The following is a 16,274-nucleotide window of genomic DNA, read 5'->3' as shown; positions in this document are numbered from 1 at the left end:
AAATGACACGCTAATAAAAAAATGTAGAAGTTTGCAATTAGATGGTAATTGTTTAACTGTTGTCGACAGTAATATCGCGTTATTTAGTTTTAAAATGAATTTTCGCTGTCCTCCGTAAAAATGATGCTGAACTCTGTGGCAATGACGCTCGCCTTAGATCACGAACTTCAGTAATGAACTTTTTGACCTCTGTCACGCCCCCTGAGGATTAGGTCATTCTTACAACTTCGGCACGGTTCGGCAACTGCCTATAGCAGGCCTCTCTGTCACACACAACCAACAGTACAACACACGCCAAACAGCTCAGGGATAAACTGTGCCAGTACTTTAATTCAGACATTGGTACAGTCCCCTTTCAATGGGGCAAAATATAAGACACTGAGTCACTGCAGTGTGCTCCAAAAGTGGGAATGAAAACTCTGTTATTTGTGTGTGCTTGTGTGTCTCTGTGTGTGTTGTGTAACTTTCACAAAAAAAAAAAAAAAAAAAAATCTATAATTTTCGAATTCAAAACATAAGTTTGTATATATTTGTTCATTGGTTAAAATGCATGTTATTGGTGTGCGAGATTCTCAACTTTCTCTTTTTTTTAAACTTCAGTTGCTTAGTCACAATTTGAGCACACAAGAGCCTCCACACACACACACACACAAACACACACACACACACACACACACACACACACGTCTAACACTTCTCTATGCATTTGCATTTTGTATTTTTTTGATGATATTTGATATCATATTTTATCATATGCTTTAATATGCTCGCAGAAGAAATTTTGTGTTTTATGACAATGGTGTGAATTTGCTCAATAAAAGTCAGGATTTGACATAATTATGTCTTTTGTTATCTCTTTTAACATAAAGAATTGTGAATTCAAGTACATTTTTACCGAAAGTCAGTGTTTTATTTGGCAATGTTCAGAAAAATGGCCCAAAAATTTGCTAGAAGGTAAATTATTTAAAAATACCCAAAATAGAAGAGACTAAATTCTAAATAGAAATGTACAAGCACTATATTACAACTATAATATAAATTACAAATGTACATGTACAACTTACAATATAATGCAAACATGGTTACACTTTTGCAATGTAACACATTACAGGTTTGTATACTGATTGACAGATGCATCCAGTGAATGGTTGTGGCCCACTGAATATTTGAAAATGCAATCATCAACCTCATGCTGGAAATGTGGCAGTACATGTGGTGGCAAACTCCTCATTCTGTGCTCTAGATTTTTGCAGAAAGCTCAGATGGCATCATTGGTGTTTTCCTGTGATGCCAACTTTTCCAGAGTTTTGCTGATGGTGCGCATCAAGTATGTGGACTCCTCACTGGAGGATCCATCCTGCATCTTCCTGCGCTCCCCCAGAGGCTTTGGAGTATTTGGTTTCTTTCTAATGGCTGTGGACTCGGCTGTAGACTCAATTCCACAGATCGTGGATTTAGGCAAGGGTGTACTGGGCTGTAGCTCTGCCTCAATGAAGCTGGGCTCTTCATGGGTGCCAGTCCAGGTGTCACTGTTGGTACCATCTGAGGGTGAACAGGAATCACTATCAGCCGAAGATTCCTTTAAAAAAAAATTAAAAGATAAAAATCTAAATGCAAATGGTGTGATACCATAGATTCTTACAACTGTTCACCAATCACCCATAACAATAACAGGGCAAAGATACAACAATACCCTGCAAATTGGTGAAATGGCTCTATTCAGAAGCACTTTATGGCACGTTCAATTCAATTCAATTCAAGTTTATTTGTACAGTGCTTTTTACAATACAAATAGTTACAAAGCAACTTTACAGAAAATTATGTTTCTACAATATTTAGTAGTAGCTTATGGTGGTGACTGTCAGTTTGTGCAAGTTTGACAGGATTTTTAGAAAAAAATAATAATAATAATACAAGATGTAGTCAGCCAGACGATGAACATTATTGTAGCAAAGAGCTATCTGAATTACTAAGGCTAGCAAGGTATCGTAGTGAACCGGGTGTGTCGGTCAGAACACACAGAGCAGAGTATTAGTTTCAATACGTTTAATAATCATAAAGTATGATGATTAACATTGGTGAGGGAAGACAGCCTTTACATAAACTGCAGTGGTTAAATGTCAGGATACTGTAATATGAGCTTGTTCACGATGAGAGGTTTGGGTATTTTGTTCAGTCGATGGGCTGCTTTATAAACTCAGATTAGATGAATATTCTTAGCTCTGTTCAATCTCTGTAATTGCAGCATCAGAGAACATCGAGATGATGAAGCTGAATCAAGTGCAAGTTATATCCATCCAGAATGGAATCAAATGTACAGGCTATCCACTGTGTGATCTTTACTGCAGTTGGTTTGACTCACGACAGGCTGGATGATTATCAAAGGATGAGAGCTTGATGTATTGTAGATATGTGCAGGACATATGCATACAAGTTTGTGGAAGTGTGTGGTTTATTCCTACAAGCACAGAGAACAGGAATCTAACATCAGTAATTAACATAATAAACATATTGACATACATTCTAGGCTGCTCCCCTCAGGCTGTAATACAATAGTAGAAACACTGAATATAACATCACATTCACTGATATCTATGTGATCAATAATATGGGTATTAACATTGTAACTTTAACTGCAATCATAAATACCTCAGATGCAGCACATCTCGTGCAATAACTGCGTCACAACTAACAAACAACTATAAAGCAAACAACAGTGTAAAACGATCGTTACTCACTTCTACAGGACGCACACAGCACAAATACAGTCAAGCTGAGGCTGATAAATGACAATGAACATCTCTGGCACTAGTTATGCGGAGAGACCGATCGCTAAATGTCACAGACACAGACTGTCGATTGGTTCATACTGACGTCGGCACGTATGCGCCCACACGCACCGATACGTGATGTACATATTTCAAAATCAAAGTCCTCAACAGATTCAATGCAGCAGTACTCTGTAGCTCTCTTTATCGCCTTTTGCACAGCCGCCCCCAAATTGTGTGCAATTTGTCTCCGCAAAAGGCTAAGTTGAATCTGTTGCACCTGGAGTGCATTGCTCATCCACTTCAGTGTCAGGTATCGTTGGAAGAGTAATCAGCCGGGCAACGGGTCTGGTATAAACCTTATCCTTGACTTGGATATCCGCAGACCTCACGTGACCATCTGCACTACAATGTACTGCAACCACTCTACCAATGGGCCAGAGTGCTCTGGGGAACTGTGGGTCTATCAACAGAACTACTGAGCCCACTGTCAGATCCTCTGGGGCTCCATGCCACTTCTGCCTGTGCTGCAAGGTTGGCAAATAACTCCGAATGAACCTGGCCCAGAAGTGATCCGCTATAACTTGGCAATGTCGCCATCTTCGTCTGCTCCGTCCTTCATTCTTAGGATACACTACTTGGGGCAGTGCCCCATCTGGCCGCCCCATGAGGAGAACATTTGGGGTTATAGCATCCAAGTCAACAACATCAGACGAGGTGTAACCCAGCGGCTTCGAATTTAAGATAGCTCTTTGCTACATTAAGTGGTCCTTCGAGAAGAACTGTGTACAGTACCTCTTCAGAGATTGGCTGAACTCCTATGACCGTGTACAAAGCTGCCTTGACAGACTTGATTTCCCGCTCCCACGTACCCCCAAAATGAGGTGCGGCAGGAGGATTGAAATGGAAGTCAATCTTTTGTTTGGCAAGAAGTTGTCTGAGATCTGAGGACATACTGCGGAAGCACTCACTGAGCTCCTTCTCGCCTCCTCTAAAATTTGTACCCTGGTCTGAGTAGAGCTCCGCTGGAGTCCCTCGGCGAGCAATGAATCTTCTGAGACTCATCAGAAAGGAGTCGGCATCCATCCCGTGTATGAGGTCCAAGTGCACTGCTCGGGTGGTGAGGCACTTATAAATGATACCCCATCTTTTCTCTGAACGCCTCCCCAATTTGACTTGGAACGGTCCAAAACAATCTACTCCAGTCGAGTAGAACGCTGGCTTGTATAACCGTAAACGGGCTACTGGTAAATCAGACATCTTCGGGATTGATGGCTTGGATTTCCATCTCCTGCACTCTTGACATTGATACTGAACCCTCTTAATCGCTTCTCTACCTCGGAGGATCCAGAACTGACGCCGTATTTCTGCGAAGACCCGCTCTGTTCCTGGGTGACACAAACGTGCATCATAATCCTGGATAAGCAGCTTAGTCGTCCAATATGAAGGGTCCAAAATAATGGGATGTTTGAACGCAGGGTCCAGCAGCTCTGCACGTCGGAGTCTACCTCCTACTCGAATCACTCCCTCGACCGGGTCTAGCTCTGGGGAGAGGGTAAGAAGCCGGCTACTCCGACCTACCAACCTTCCAGCTTTGAGACGACTCAGCTCCTCTGCAAAGCACGCTGATTGACTTCTACGGAAAACCGTCAACTCTGCTTGCCGATAGTCCTCTGCAGACAAGGGCTTCTTCAGGTCAGCCGCCCCGTGAGCCTCCTCTGCTACTGCCTCTACCAGAGCTTTCCAAGATGAGAATGACTGGCCTAGAGTGGTTTCTTTTCCATCCACACTGCATACCACTCCACAGGAAGTTGACTTCCTGTATTCTGAGGTATCAAGTCCTGACACCTCTCCCGGTGAGGATGGCCATTCAGCAGGTCCTTTAAGGAGGAAGGATGGGCCTTGACTCCAACGATTAGGCATGACTAGTTCTGCTAATGTCTTTCCCCTGGTGACATCGTCGGCTGGGTTCCGGGCAGAGTCTACATAGCGCCAGGTACACCCTGCTGTGAGCTCCTGGATCTCTGCCACACGAGTACCCACGAACACCTTGAAGCGGCATGACTCAGACCGCAACCATGTCAGCACTGTTGTCGAGTCACTCCAAAGAACAATCTGATCCAACTTCACGGTCAGCTCTCTCTCGATGGTCTTGGCAAGTTGAGCTGCTGTCAAGGCACCACAAAGTTCAAGACGGGGAACAGAATGCTGTTTGCGGGGTGCTACTCTGGATCTGGCTGCTATGAAAGCCAAATAGACTCTACCCTGAGTGTCTTCTGTCCTCATGTAAGACACTGACCCATAAGCCTTTTCGGAGGCATCTCTAAACACGTGAATCTGCCGAGAGGTGATCTCCTGCTGGGCATGAGTGGGAGTATAAGGTCTGGGCAGCGAAATACTCGACAACAAGGGCAACTCTGATTCCCACTCCATCCATGCCCGTTGCAAGTCTGCGGGTAAGAGGGGGTCGTCCCAATCACGCGGTTTGTCCCACATGCTTTGGACAATCAGCTTGGCGCGAGTTGTGTAGGGTGCGATAAATCCCAGGGGGTCGTATTGTCTGGCGACCACTTTATAGACATTTCTCATGGTTAGGGATGTGTACTGTAGAGTCCGGCTCTTGTAGCCTAAGGTGTCTGTCTCCCACTGCCAATTGAGCCCAAGGATCGGTTCTGACAATCCAGACTCATTCTTTGAAAGCCATCCCTCCATGTTATCTGACCTTGCTTCTGTTGGTAGGTGCTGAAGAACTTCTGGCTTATTGCAAGCCCATTGCCTGATCTCAAACCCTCCAGAGGATAACACTGACCTGAGACTGTCAACCAACACCTTGGCTTCGTCTGTGTTGGGAACACTCTGGAGACAATTGTCCACATAGAAGCAGTGTTCCACTGAATGTGTCACTACCCCTCCTGGCCCAGGATGATTTCTTGCATGCATCTGAAGAGCAAAAGTGGCACAGCACGGTGAGCAGGCAGTACCGAAGGGTAGAACTTGCCACTCGTAGACGTCAGGGCTCTCATCCCGTCTCATATCACGCCATATGAATCTAAGAAGTGACCTATCCTCCGGTAGGAGTCGAACCTGATGGAACATTGCTCGAATGTCGCCACTGACTGCTACCGCGTGTTCCCTAAAGCGCAACAGGACTCCCAGGAGTGAGGGGCCCAGCGTAGGACCGGGAAGGAGGGTGTCATTCAGACTTATACCTTGGAACTTGAAGGAACAGTTGAAGACCAACCGATTCTTCCCGTTGTGGCAAACAACATGGTGTGGAATGTACCACGACTCATCTGTAGTAGAGGTCTCTTTGGGGTCAACTTCCTTGACTGCTCCACCTTCCACTAACTTGTGGATCGCTGCACTGTGCTCCTGGGCACGTAATGGGTCTTGACCCAAACGTCTCTCAAGACTCCGGAGATTAGGTAGGACGGCTTTGATAGGCGCTCTAAGGGGGGGAACATTCGGCCTCCGTAACAACGGCGTTGCATATCTAAGAATGTTTCCAACTTGCACTCGTTGAGTCTTGGCTTCCAACAGCTCCACGGCTTCTCTATCCTGCTTCGACCGCATAGCCAGTCTACTGCTTTGATATGGCAAGATATCCATCTGCCAAAGCCTCTCCACATCCTGCAAAAGCTCAGCAGTTTGGCCTGAAACACCAGTCAGAAGACATTGTTGAGTAGGTGACATCCATTGTGTGAAATGTGCTGGCCCTTGGAGCGTCCATCCCAGCCTCGTGCGAATGGCTACAGGTCCTCCTGGAGGGCCCAATCTCACCGGCTCAACAGGGGTAAGTAAGTTCGGATAGTCTGCTCCAATCAGAATGAGTGGCTTAACCCGTTCAAATGACTCCAGGGGAAGATCCGCCAAGTGCTTATACCTTCTCTTCAAACTGGCCACCGGATAGGAATGGTCTGCTAAACCCAAACGCTGTGATGTGAACGCTTCCCTAATCCGAAAGTTCCTCTTGGGATTTGCAAGGGGTGATATAGTGAATGAGACAGCAGATCCTCGAAGTGTCTGAACTTCCTGACGGATGGTACGGAGGGCGAGCTCTTCTGGCTTCTTCTGCAAGTTTAAGATGTCAACTGCTTCTGGGAGGAGCATTGTGCGTTCGGACCCATCATCCAGAATCGCATAGGTGTCTAACGTTCTGCCTCCATTGCGCAGTAACACTCTTACAACTTTCAACAATACACGAGAAGTAGCCGAGGGCCGATCTACGTAAAGAACGTCCGTGCTGGTACTCACCAGGCAATTCTCAGATTTCGGCGGCTCGGCTGAAGAGCGTGAGTTGGCATCATGCAAGACTCTCAAGTGCTTCCCATTACACACATCACATAACCTCTTTAGATCACACTGGGCGGCCATATGTGCTCTTCCACATCTCCAACATCTCTTATTGATCCTTATCCATTCAATAACCTCCTCTTTCGTGAGCTTCTGTATCGCTGGACATTTATTAAGGAAGTGTTCTGTACACTCACAAAATGGGCAATATGGCTTTACTCTGCTCTTCCTTTGCTGCACTGAAGGGCCTTCCGTTTTAATCGCTCTGCCCTGTCCACTCTCCGATCCATGCAACACTGTAGCTGCTGGTCTGCTGCGTTTCCTCTCAACCCGATAGCCTGATGTTCCCTGACCACTGATACCTGAAGTGGAGTCATAGCCTTGGCACCATGACTCATAACGTAGCCATTTTGCAAGATCCAGCAATGTATGCGTGTGACCAGAATGCTGGAACATCTGACGACGGAAGTTTGCTCGCATCTCTGGTGGAAGCTTGGTGAGCAATCGAGCAACATGTGAGCCACATCGTAATTCAACCTCCCCATCTGGACCTAACGTCTGCAGCATACCCACAAGCGACTGCACCTGCAGAGAAAACCTCTCAAAGGCAGCTATATCCCCTCTTCTCACCTCAGGTGAATCCATCACCGCAGCGATCCTCTTCAAGGCGACTTGATGCGGCTGTCCAAACTTCTCTGTTAAGGCGATCATTGTGTCGGTATATGGCATAGGTGAATTAATAAAGGAGTCTGCAATGAGACACGCCTCTTCTAGCTTTACATGATCCACCAGAATCTGGTACTTAAAAAGCTCTGAAGCATCGGCCGGCAACAGATTAGTTAGGGCTAACTTCAGACGAGAGAACTCCATCGGGTCATTACGAATGAAAAGGGGAATCTTCGGCGTAGGCCCCCGGTACTCCCCTCCCAGTGTCACTGACCCAGGGGAGAAATGTGTACTTTGAGTAGGGTATGACTGATTCATGCCAGGTCGGACTCCACTCCTCCGTGCAGAGCCCACATGTGAATGATAAACAGGGGGTGGATGTGAAACAGTAGAATAAGTTGCTGGCCTCGGAGTACAAACCTTGGCATTGTACTGATCAAAACCTCCTCTAGTCTGGGAAGGGCCTACCACTCTCGGGGTGGAGTGTGAATGAGTGGGCGTCAGGACATTAGAGGCAACACTCTCTTTCATGAGCTGCAACTCGCTCATCATCCGATCCAAGACATTAATCATACGCATTTCTTCACCAACTGCAAATATCGAAGGGTACTCTGGTGTAGGCCACGGTGGGGGAGGTAACTCTTCATTAGGCTCCTCTATCTCTGAAGCCTGAAAGTCATCCGATGTAGCAAGGGGTGGCATGGGCCATCTCTCTCGGGACTGATCTCGCTGTACTGCTAATGGCGCTCTGGCTGAGGCTGTCAATTCACCCTCTCTAGTATCATGATGTGAAACTGAATCATACCGCATACTCTCACTCAGTAACCTGCTCTGTGGTACTCCTTCCGTTCTGTAAGGCATAGGGGTATAAGACTGTCTGGAAGTGTCTAGGAAGCTCTCCTCGAAGCTTAGAGAGTTATCATCTGGAGGCGGGTAAAGCTCATTCCACGTCACATGAGACTGTGAGCTTTGGCTTTCTCTTGGTGCGGGCGGTGCCACTGAACTCGGTCTCTGGTAATGCATAGCACTGACCTCATAGTCTTTCAAATAAGAGGGCTGTCTGATTAAACGCTTAGGCCGGGTGGAGATGGCCTCTGATACTCCAACACTCTGCTGCATACTCCCAGCACAGCTACGATCCGGCTCGAAGGACCACTTAATGTAGCAAAGAGCTATCTGAATTACTAAGGCTAGCAAGGTATCGTAGTGAACCGGGTGTGTCGGTCAGAACACACAGAGCAGAGTATTAGTTTCAATACGTTTAATAATCATAAAGTATGATGATTAACATTGGTGAGGGAAGACAGCCTTTACATAAACTGCAGTGGTTAAATGTCAGGATACTGTAATATGAGCTTGTTCACGATGAGAGGTTTGGGTATTTTGTTCAGTCGATGGGCTGCTTTATAAACTCAGATTAGATGAATATTCTTAGCTCTGTTCAATCTCTGTAATTGCAGCATCAGAGAACATCGAGATGATGAAGCTGAATCAAGTGCAAGTTATATCCATCCAGAATGGAATCAAATGTACAGGCTATCCACTGTGTGATCTTTACTGCAGTTGGTTTGACTCACGACAGGCTGGATGATTATCAAAGGATGAGAGCTTGATGTATTGTAGATATGTGCAGGACATATGCATACAAGTTTGTGGAAGTGTGTGGTTTATTCCTACAAGCACAGAGAACAGGAATCTAACATCAGTAATTAACATAATAAACATATTGACATACATTCTAGGCTGCTCCCCTCAGGCTGTAATACAATAGTAGAAACACTGAATATAACATCACATTCACTGATATCTATGTGATCAATAATATGGGTATTAACATTGTAACTTTAACTGCAATCATAAATACCTCAGATGCAGCACATCTCGTGCAATAACTGCGTCACAACTAACAAACAACTATAAAGCAAACAACAGTGTAAAACGATCGTTACTCACTTCTACAGGACGCACACAGCACAAATACAGTCAAGCTGAGGCTGATAAATGACAATGAACATCTCTGGCACTAGTTATGCGGAGAGACCGATCGCTAAATGTCACAGACACAGACTGTCGATTGGTTCATACTGACGTCGGCACGTATGCGCCCACACGCACCGATACGTGATGTACATATTTCAAAATCAAAGTCAACAGATTCAATGCAGCAGTACTCTGTAGCTCTCTTTATCGCCTTTTGCACAATTATCAATATTACTAATTAATAGTTATTATATGATGCAGTCACACATGTAGCGATAATTGTTAGTTCTGTTTGTTGATTCAAGGTTAGCATCATCTCTTCTCAGGTTATCTGGATCCAGACTGGAGCTTGTGTAAATCCTAGTTACATCCCGTGGCAAAACATAGAAACAAAATAGAGACATCATTAGCATAGCTGCTGATCCAACAAAGTAAAATTAGTTTAACCCAAGCTAATGAATAAAAATGCACATTTTATCAGATGCAACTACACTCACAATTTAAGAGATACATTATTCGAATGCTTGGCGAAAGAGATGCGTTTTTAATCTAGATTTAAACAGAGAGAGTGTGTCTGAACCCCGAACATTATCAGGAAGGCTGTTCCAGAGTTTGGGAGCCAAATGTGAGAAAGCTCTACCTCCTTTAGTGGACTTTGCTATCCTAGGAACTACCAAAAGTCCAGTGTTTTGTGACCTTAGGGTGCATGATGGTTTGTAGCGTGGTAGAAGGCTAGTAAGGTACGCAGGAGCTAAACCATTAAGGGCCTTATAGGTAAGTTATGATAATTTGTAACTGATACGGAACTTAATAGGTAGCCAGTGCAGAGACTGTAAAATTGGGGTAATATGATCATATTTTCTTGACCTGGTAAGGACTCTAGCTGCTGCATTTTGGACTACCTGTAGCTTGTTTATTGACGAAGCAGGACAACCACCTAGAAGTGCATTACAATAGTCCAGTCTAGAGGTCATAAATGCATGAACTAGCTTTTCTGCATCAGAAACAGTTAACATGTTTCGTAGCTTGGCAATGTTTCTAAGATGGAAGAATGCAGTTTTTGTAACATTGGAAATATGATTTTCAAAAGAAAAGATGCTGTCTAATATAACATCCAGATTTCTGACTGTAGAAGAAGTAACAGTACATCCGTCTAGTTGCAGATTTTAATCTACAAGATTCTGTGTAGTGTTTTTTGGTCCAATAATTAATATCTCTGTCTTATCTGAATTTAATTGGAGAAAATTATTTGTCATCCAATCTTTTACATTTTTAACACACTCTCTTATTTATTTATTTTTTCCACAATTTCACACTTAGCATTTGTTACCACGTCAGAAAGCACAATAGTGTTCTATTGTGAAATAAAAAATGGACTCCCAAGAAGCAAAAAAGAAGTGCCGTTTCTATACTATGGTGGGGCCTAAAACCTGACTGAAATTCTTCATACAGAGCATTTTTATGCAGGAAGGTGCTCAATTGAGCAGACACAACTTTTTCTAAAATTTTAGACATAAATGTAAGATTTGAAATAGGCCTATAATTTGCCAGTACACTAGTATCAAGGTGCGGTAGGGGCAGCGCCGTGGAAAGAAGGTCAGGGTTCAAATGCAGGTAAGATTAAATTTAATAGAACAAAAAGGCCAACATGGCAAAAACAAACAGAAACAAATGACCTGGAACAAGCCGAAACAGCACAAGCACTAGAGACACGGTTCACAATTAACATTACAATAATTCAGGCAGGCAGAGTGGTGTGTGAGACAGAACTATATACTAGTGAACAAATGGGGAACAGCTGTGTGTGTGAGTAATTGAACAGGTGTGCAGAGTGAACCAGGTAATGAGTCCAGGAGCAAGGGAGAAACACAGGTGGAGCAACTAAACAGTATTGAGGTGACAAGGTGGGCGGGGTCAGAAAAGGAAATGAGAGAGCACATGGCACCAAATAAACACAACACAAGCCATGTGCTCACAGAAAGACAAAGACAGAAAGACAGAAGACTGTGACAACTAGGATCTAGTTTTGGTTTCTTAATAAGAGGCTTAATAATCGCCAGCTTGAATGGTTTTGGGACGTGACCTAAAGATAATGACGAGTTAATGATATTGAGAAGCGGTTCTTCGGCTACAGGTAACAACTCTTTCAGTAATTTAGTGGGTACAGGATCTAATAAACATGTTGTTGGTTTAGATACAGTGATAAGTTTATTAAGCTCTTCCTGTCCTATAGTTGTAAAGCACTGCAGTTTATCTTTGGGTGCGATGTACGCTGTAGAATCTACATTCGCATTTGTATTTTTAATGTTATCTATTTTATCAGTGAAGAAATTCATAACGTCATTACTATTAAACATTGGTGGAATATTTGTATCAGGTGGTGTCTGGTAATTTGTTAATTTAGCCACTGTGCTAAATAAAAACCTTGGATTGTTTTGGTTATTTTCTAGGAGTTTGTGGATATGCTCTGCCCTAGCAGTTTTTAGAGCTTGTCTATAGCTGGACATACTGTTTTTCCATGCAATTCTAAAAACTTCCAAGTTAGTTTTTCTCAATTTGTGTTCAGGACTTCAAGTTACTTTCTTGAGAGAGTGAGTATTACTGTTATACCATGGCACAGTACGTTTTTCTCTAACCTTTTTCAATTTGATGGGGCAACAGCTTCTAATGTATTATAGAAAATAGTGCCCATGTTGTCAGTCATTTCGTCTAATTCATGTGTATTTTTGGGTACAAAATTTGGTGGCTGGAACAATAGTTCTGCCCAGACGGTAACGCTGAGACATATAGTTAATATCAGTTATACGCAGCATGCACGATACAAGGAAATGGTCTGTAATATCATCACTTTGAGGTACAATATCTATAGCAGTAAGATCGATTCCATGCGATATAATTAAATCTAGTGTATGAGTGGGCCCGGTGACATTTTGCTTGACTCCAAAGGAGTTTATTAGGTCAGTAAACGCAAGTCCTAATGTATCATTTGTATTATCAACGTGAATATTAAAATCTCCCATGATTAGCGCCTTATCAACTGTAACTAGAAGGTCTGAGAGGAAATCTGCAAATTCTTTTAGGAATTCTGTATACGGCCCTGGTGGTCTATACACAGTAGCCAGAGCAAGAGATACATTAGATTTCTTTTGCATGTCTGACAGTGTAACATTTAGCAGAAGTATTTCAAAAGAGTTAAACCTGTATCCTGTTTTCTGGGTAACATTGAGGATATCACTATATATTGTTGCAACACCTCCGCCACGACCAGTCTGACGGGGCTCATGCTTATAACAGTCATTTAGACCAAAATAATCATTTGGTTTTAGCCAGGTTTCAGTCAAGCAGAGTACATCAAAACTATTATCTGTGATCATTTCATTTACAATAACTGCTTTGGTTGTGAGTGATCTAATATTTATGAGCCCAAACTTTAAAAATAGTTTTTGTTCATTTACTTTACATTTTTCTGGTTTAATTACGATAAGATTTTTTCTAGATCCTACATTATATTTATATTTTGACCTCACTATTCGGGGAACAGACACAGTCTTAATAGTTTTTACAGCGCAAGTACTTATTTAAGCGGGTGGAACAAAACTCATAATAATGGTTATTTGAGAATTGTCTTACTAGTCACATGGAGCGAAGTGTCCTGGAGATGTTGTCAGAGAGCAGCTCCGCTCCGATTCTGCTGGGGTGTAATCCATCAGCGCGAAACAGCCTAGGACGCTCCCAGAAAAGATTCCAGTTATTAACAAATAGCAGTTTCTGTTCTTTACACCATGACAACAACCCTTCATTTTCAAGCAAAAAGTCTACTGATCCTTTCGTGTTCTCGTCGATACGTGGGCAGTGGTCCTGGCACGATGATCGTCGCTGCGGGTGTCGTGCTGCGAACCGTCTCGATCAGACTCCTTGAAGTCCCTCTTCAGCGTCTCAGTCTGCCGCAGCGTGGTGTCGTTAACCCCGGCATGAAGCACGACCGCTCTGGGGCTCTCGTCGGCCTTCAGGACCGCGGGAGAAGTCGTCGCCCGGGGCCCGGCTTGTGTCTCCTCCGCTGTGGATGCACCCAGGGTCCGTGGTGTCCCGGCGTCGGAGTGAAGGACATCTGGACATCAAGATCGTGTCCTGGGTGCACCGGGCCTGTGCAGAGAAACACCCGCTCTCTCAGCTGGGCCTGCCTCACCTCCAGGTCGCGAATCTGCTTCCCCACGGCCTCGAGCTGTCCCCGCCTGCAATCAAAGGTAGACATTCATCTGCCATTAAAGCAAATGACAGTGAGTACAGCAGTGGTACTGTGTGTGAATAGAGTATTAGCAATGTAAGGACAGTTAGCTGAAACCACGCCGCTGATGCTAATGGGCTATAAGCTAATAGCGGACCCAGGAGATCAAAATAAAACTAGTGATAGCGAGGCGCTCTGATTGTTTTTGTTGGAGAATACAATAGAGGATATATTCACACATTATATAAACGGACAATTAATTTTTAAGTTAAAAATAGTCGATAATAAGAATATAGTGACAGAGCTCAAACACAGTACAGACGCCAACAACCAACAGGAAGTGACGAATGCACATTGTGTAAGATAATGTGACAAAAGAATTTAACGGCTTAATATTAATATTATAATATTCTGAGTTACTTGTAAATAGACCCATCTGAAAAATCAGTGGCCACTTTAAAAAAGCAAAAGGTTTCTTTTTACTGTGAAAAAAAAAAAAAAACACACATAGATTTATTTACCCTGATAGTTAAATTTGAAGTGCTCTCATTCCTTTTTTTGTGTGAGGCTGTAGAATCTACAGGCGGTTCAGGATCCATTGCTGCCTGCCAGTCTTCTGAGATCCAAAACTTCCTGAGGGTCCTTGTTTCTTATAACGCAGGGATAAGGTAAGATTTTGTAAGCATTATGCCTAGTTATTTGTGAGTTTCATGATAATTTGTAATGCCAAAATTTATTTTTTGCTCTACTGGAAATCTTACCTGATATAACAAGTTTATTTTCGATCTCACGCCACATTTCAGCTTTCACCACACGGTTGGAATAAGATTTTTATTTAATGTCATACAAGGCCGGCCTTTCCTGGATTATGCTGATCTTCATTTGCCTCGTTCCAGCCATATCTTTAAATAATCACGAATGATAATCATGAGAAATGCAAACAAATGAGAAAAGCAACTATGCTCCCATTGATTTCGTTGTTTCCTTGCTTCGTCACTTCCATTTTCTTTTCTAGCGTGCTGGTTCGCTGGTTGAACAGCCAATCAGAATGATCAGATGGCCCGACTGGCTGACAAGCCCCGACGCCGATTCAACACGTTGAGTAGGCCATTACAAAGCCGACGAGGACCAATTTCAGCTGACAGTGCGGAACACACTGAGAAGATTTATTCGGTCAACGGCCGACCCTAGGCTTGGCGTGTTCCAGGCTTAAGGGAAACAGTTCAATTTAGCTCAAAGGGAATTATTTAAGATTTTATAGGGAATTTGAACAGAATCACTGTTTCATGGCTGATCACTGAGACACCCTGCGATTCACTGAATGAGCCGTTTAACATCAAATCTGCACTGGATATTAATATCCAAAGTATAGTGAAAACACTATCAGTTAGCACAGTAAAAAGATCGGGAGTTTAAGACATTAATTTGTAAGCACAAAACACAAGATACTTATCTTTTCAATATGAATAAGGCTTTGTTAGATAAATCTAAGACATATAAACTAAACTAACACATAAGCACACACACTCACACATTCACAAGTTGCAGGAAGATAGAAAGTTAGCTAAAGTGTTATACATTTAACATCATGAAGGTATAGTAAAAGCAATGTATTGTAAAGGTTTTTAAGGGTAAAAGCTGAAAGTGTGGAATTGTGTTTTTGGGTGGTTCTTCAACTACAGGCACTTTTGGCCTTGTGAGCTTGAGGGAAAAAAATTGTTCAAATCAAAATTGTCACAATCTAATCGTTAAATATAGTTAGTCTAGTTTAATGATCCATAAGAGAACGCACTTACATTATAAGACAAATTGGTGTTTTTTGACATCTTTTCCGATCCGCACTAAACAAATGTAATTTCCATCACATGTAAATATGTGATTATTATTTAAAATTAATATGATTGTAACGATATTAAAACTCCATATACATCGGGAAGCAGGAGGCGGGAACCGGCGCACAATCAAAAACATAATTTTAATATTCAAAATAAACAAAACAGCGCGTCAGCCCCTCACGGCGACTGACGCGCACAAATAAAAGCCAAAACATAAAATAATATCCCAGGCCTGGTCCTCTCTCGTCCTTCACGGTCGTCACTCCAGTTTTATATCCTTCCATCTCCTACGTGGGACTCGATACTAGCGGTGGGGCTCAGGTGTAGCTCATCTCCAATCACTACACCTGGCCTCACTCCTCGTTCCCACGCCTCTCGGCCCCGCCCCACTCGCCACATACCCCCATCGCCCCTCGCAGGCCGGGGGGTACTCCCGAGACTGCGCTCTACTCCCCCCCTTCCCTCCGGGGGAGGCCGCTCAAGGGGACCTGCGGGAACCTGGGGGCA

At 43.5% G+C, this 16,274-nt stretch overlaps 1 protein-coding gene and 1 long non-coding RNA gene across 2 annotated transcripts; both read right to left on the bottom strand.

Moving 5' to 3' along the window:
• Nucleotides 1–2,031: 2,031 nt before the first annotated feature.
• LOC127972079 (uncharacterized) lies at nucleotides 2,032–3,374 on the bottom strand. The gene is made up of 2 exons (XR_008156993.1): nucleotides 2,739–3,374; nucleotides 2,032–2,458 (listed from the first exon to the last, which is right to left on the bottom strand). It is a non-coding gene; the product is annotated as an uncharacterized LOC127972079 (long non-coding RNA).
• A 102-nt stretch (nucleotides 3,375–3,476) lies between these two features.
• On the bottom strand, nucleotides 3,477–9,868 carry LOC127970887 (uncharacterized). The gene is made up of 2 exons (XM_052573589.1): nucleotides 9,681–9,868; nucleotides 3,477–9,400 (listed from the first exon to the last, which is right to left on the bottom strand). Exon 2 carries the CDS (start codon nucleotides 8,844–8,846, stop codon nucleotides 3,477–3,479), a length of 5,370 nt encoding a protein of 1,789 aa, XP_052429549.1. The 5' UTR covers nucleotides 8,847–9,400; nucleotides 9,681–9,868.
• Between the last annotated feature and the right edge of the window lie 6,406 nt (nucleotides 9,869–16,274).

The sequence above is a fragment of the Carassius gibelio genome, chromosome A4 (assembly GCF_023724105.1).
Source record: "Carassius gibelio isolate Cgi1373 ecotype wild population from Czech Republic chromosome A4, carGib1.2-hapl.c, whole genome shotgun sequence".
NCBI lineage: Eukaryota > Metazoa > Chordata > Actinopteri > Cypriniformes > Cyprinidae > Carassius > Carassius gibelio.
This window is presented reverse-complemented; position numbering and strand designations above follow the sequence as displayed.

Excerpts from the sequence above, each read along its gene's own strand:
- LOC127970887 (XM_052573589.1), bottom strand. The coding sequence starts at position 8,846 with ATGCAGCAGAGTGTTGGAGTATCAGAGGCCATCTCCACCCGGCCTAAG.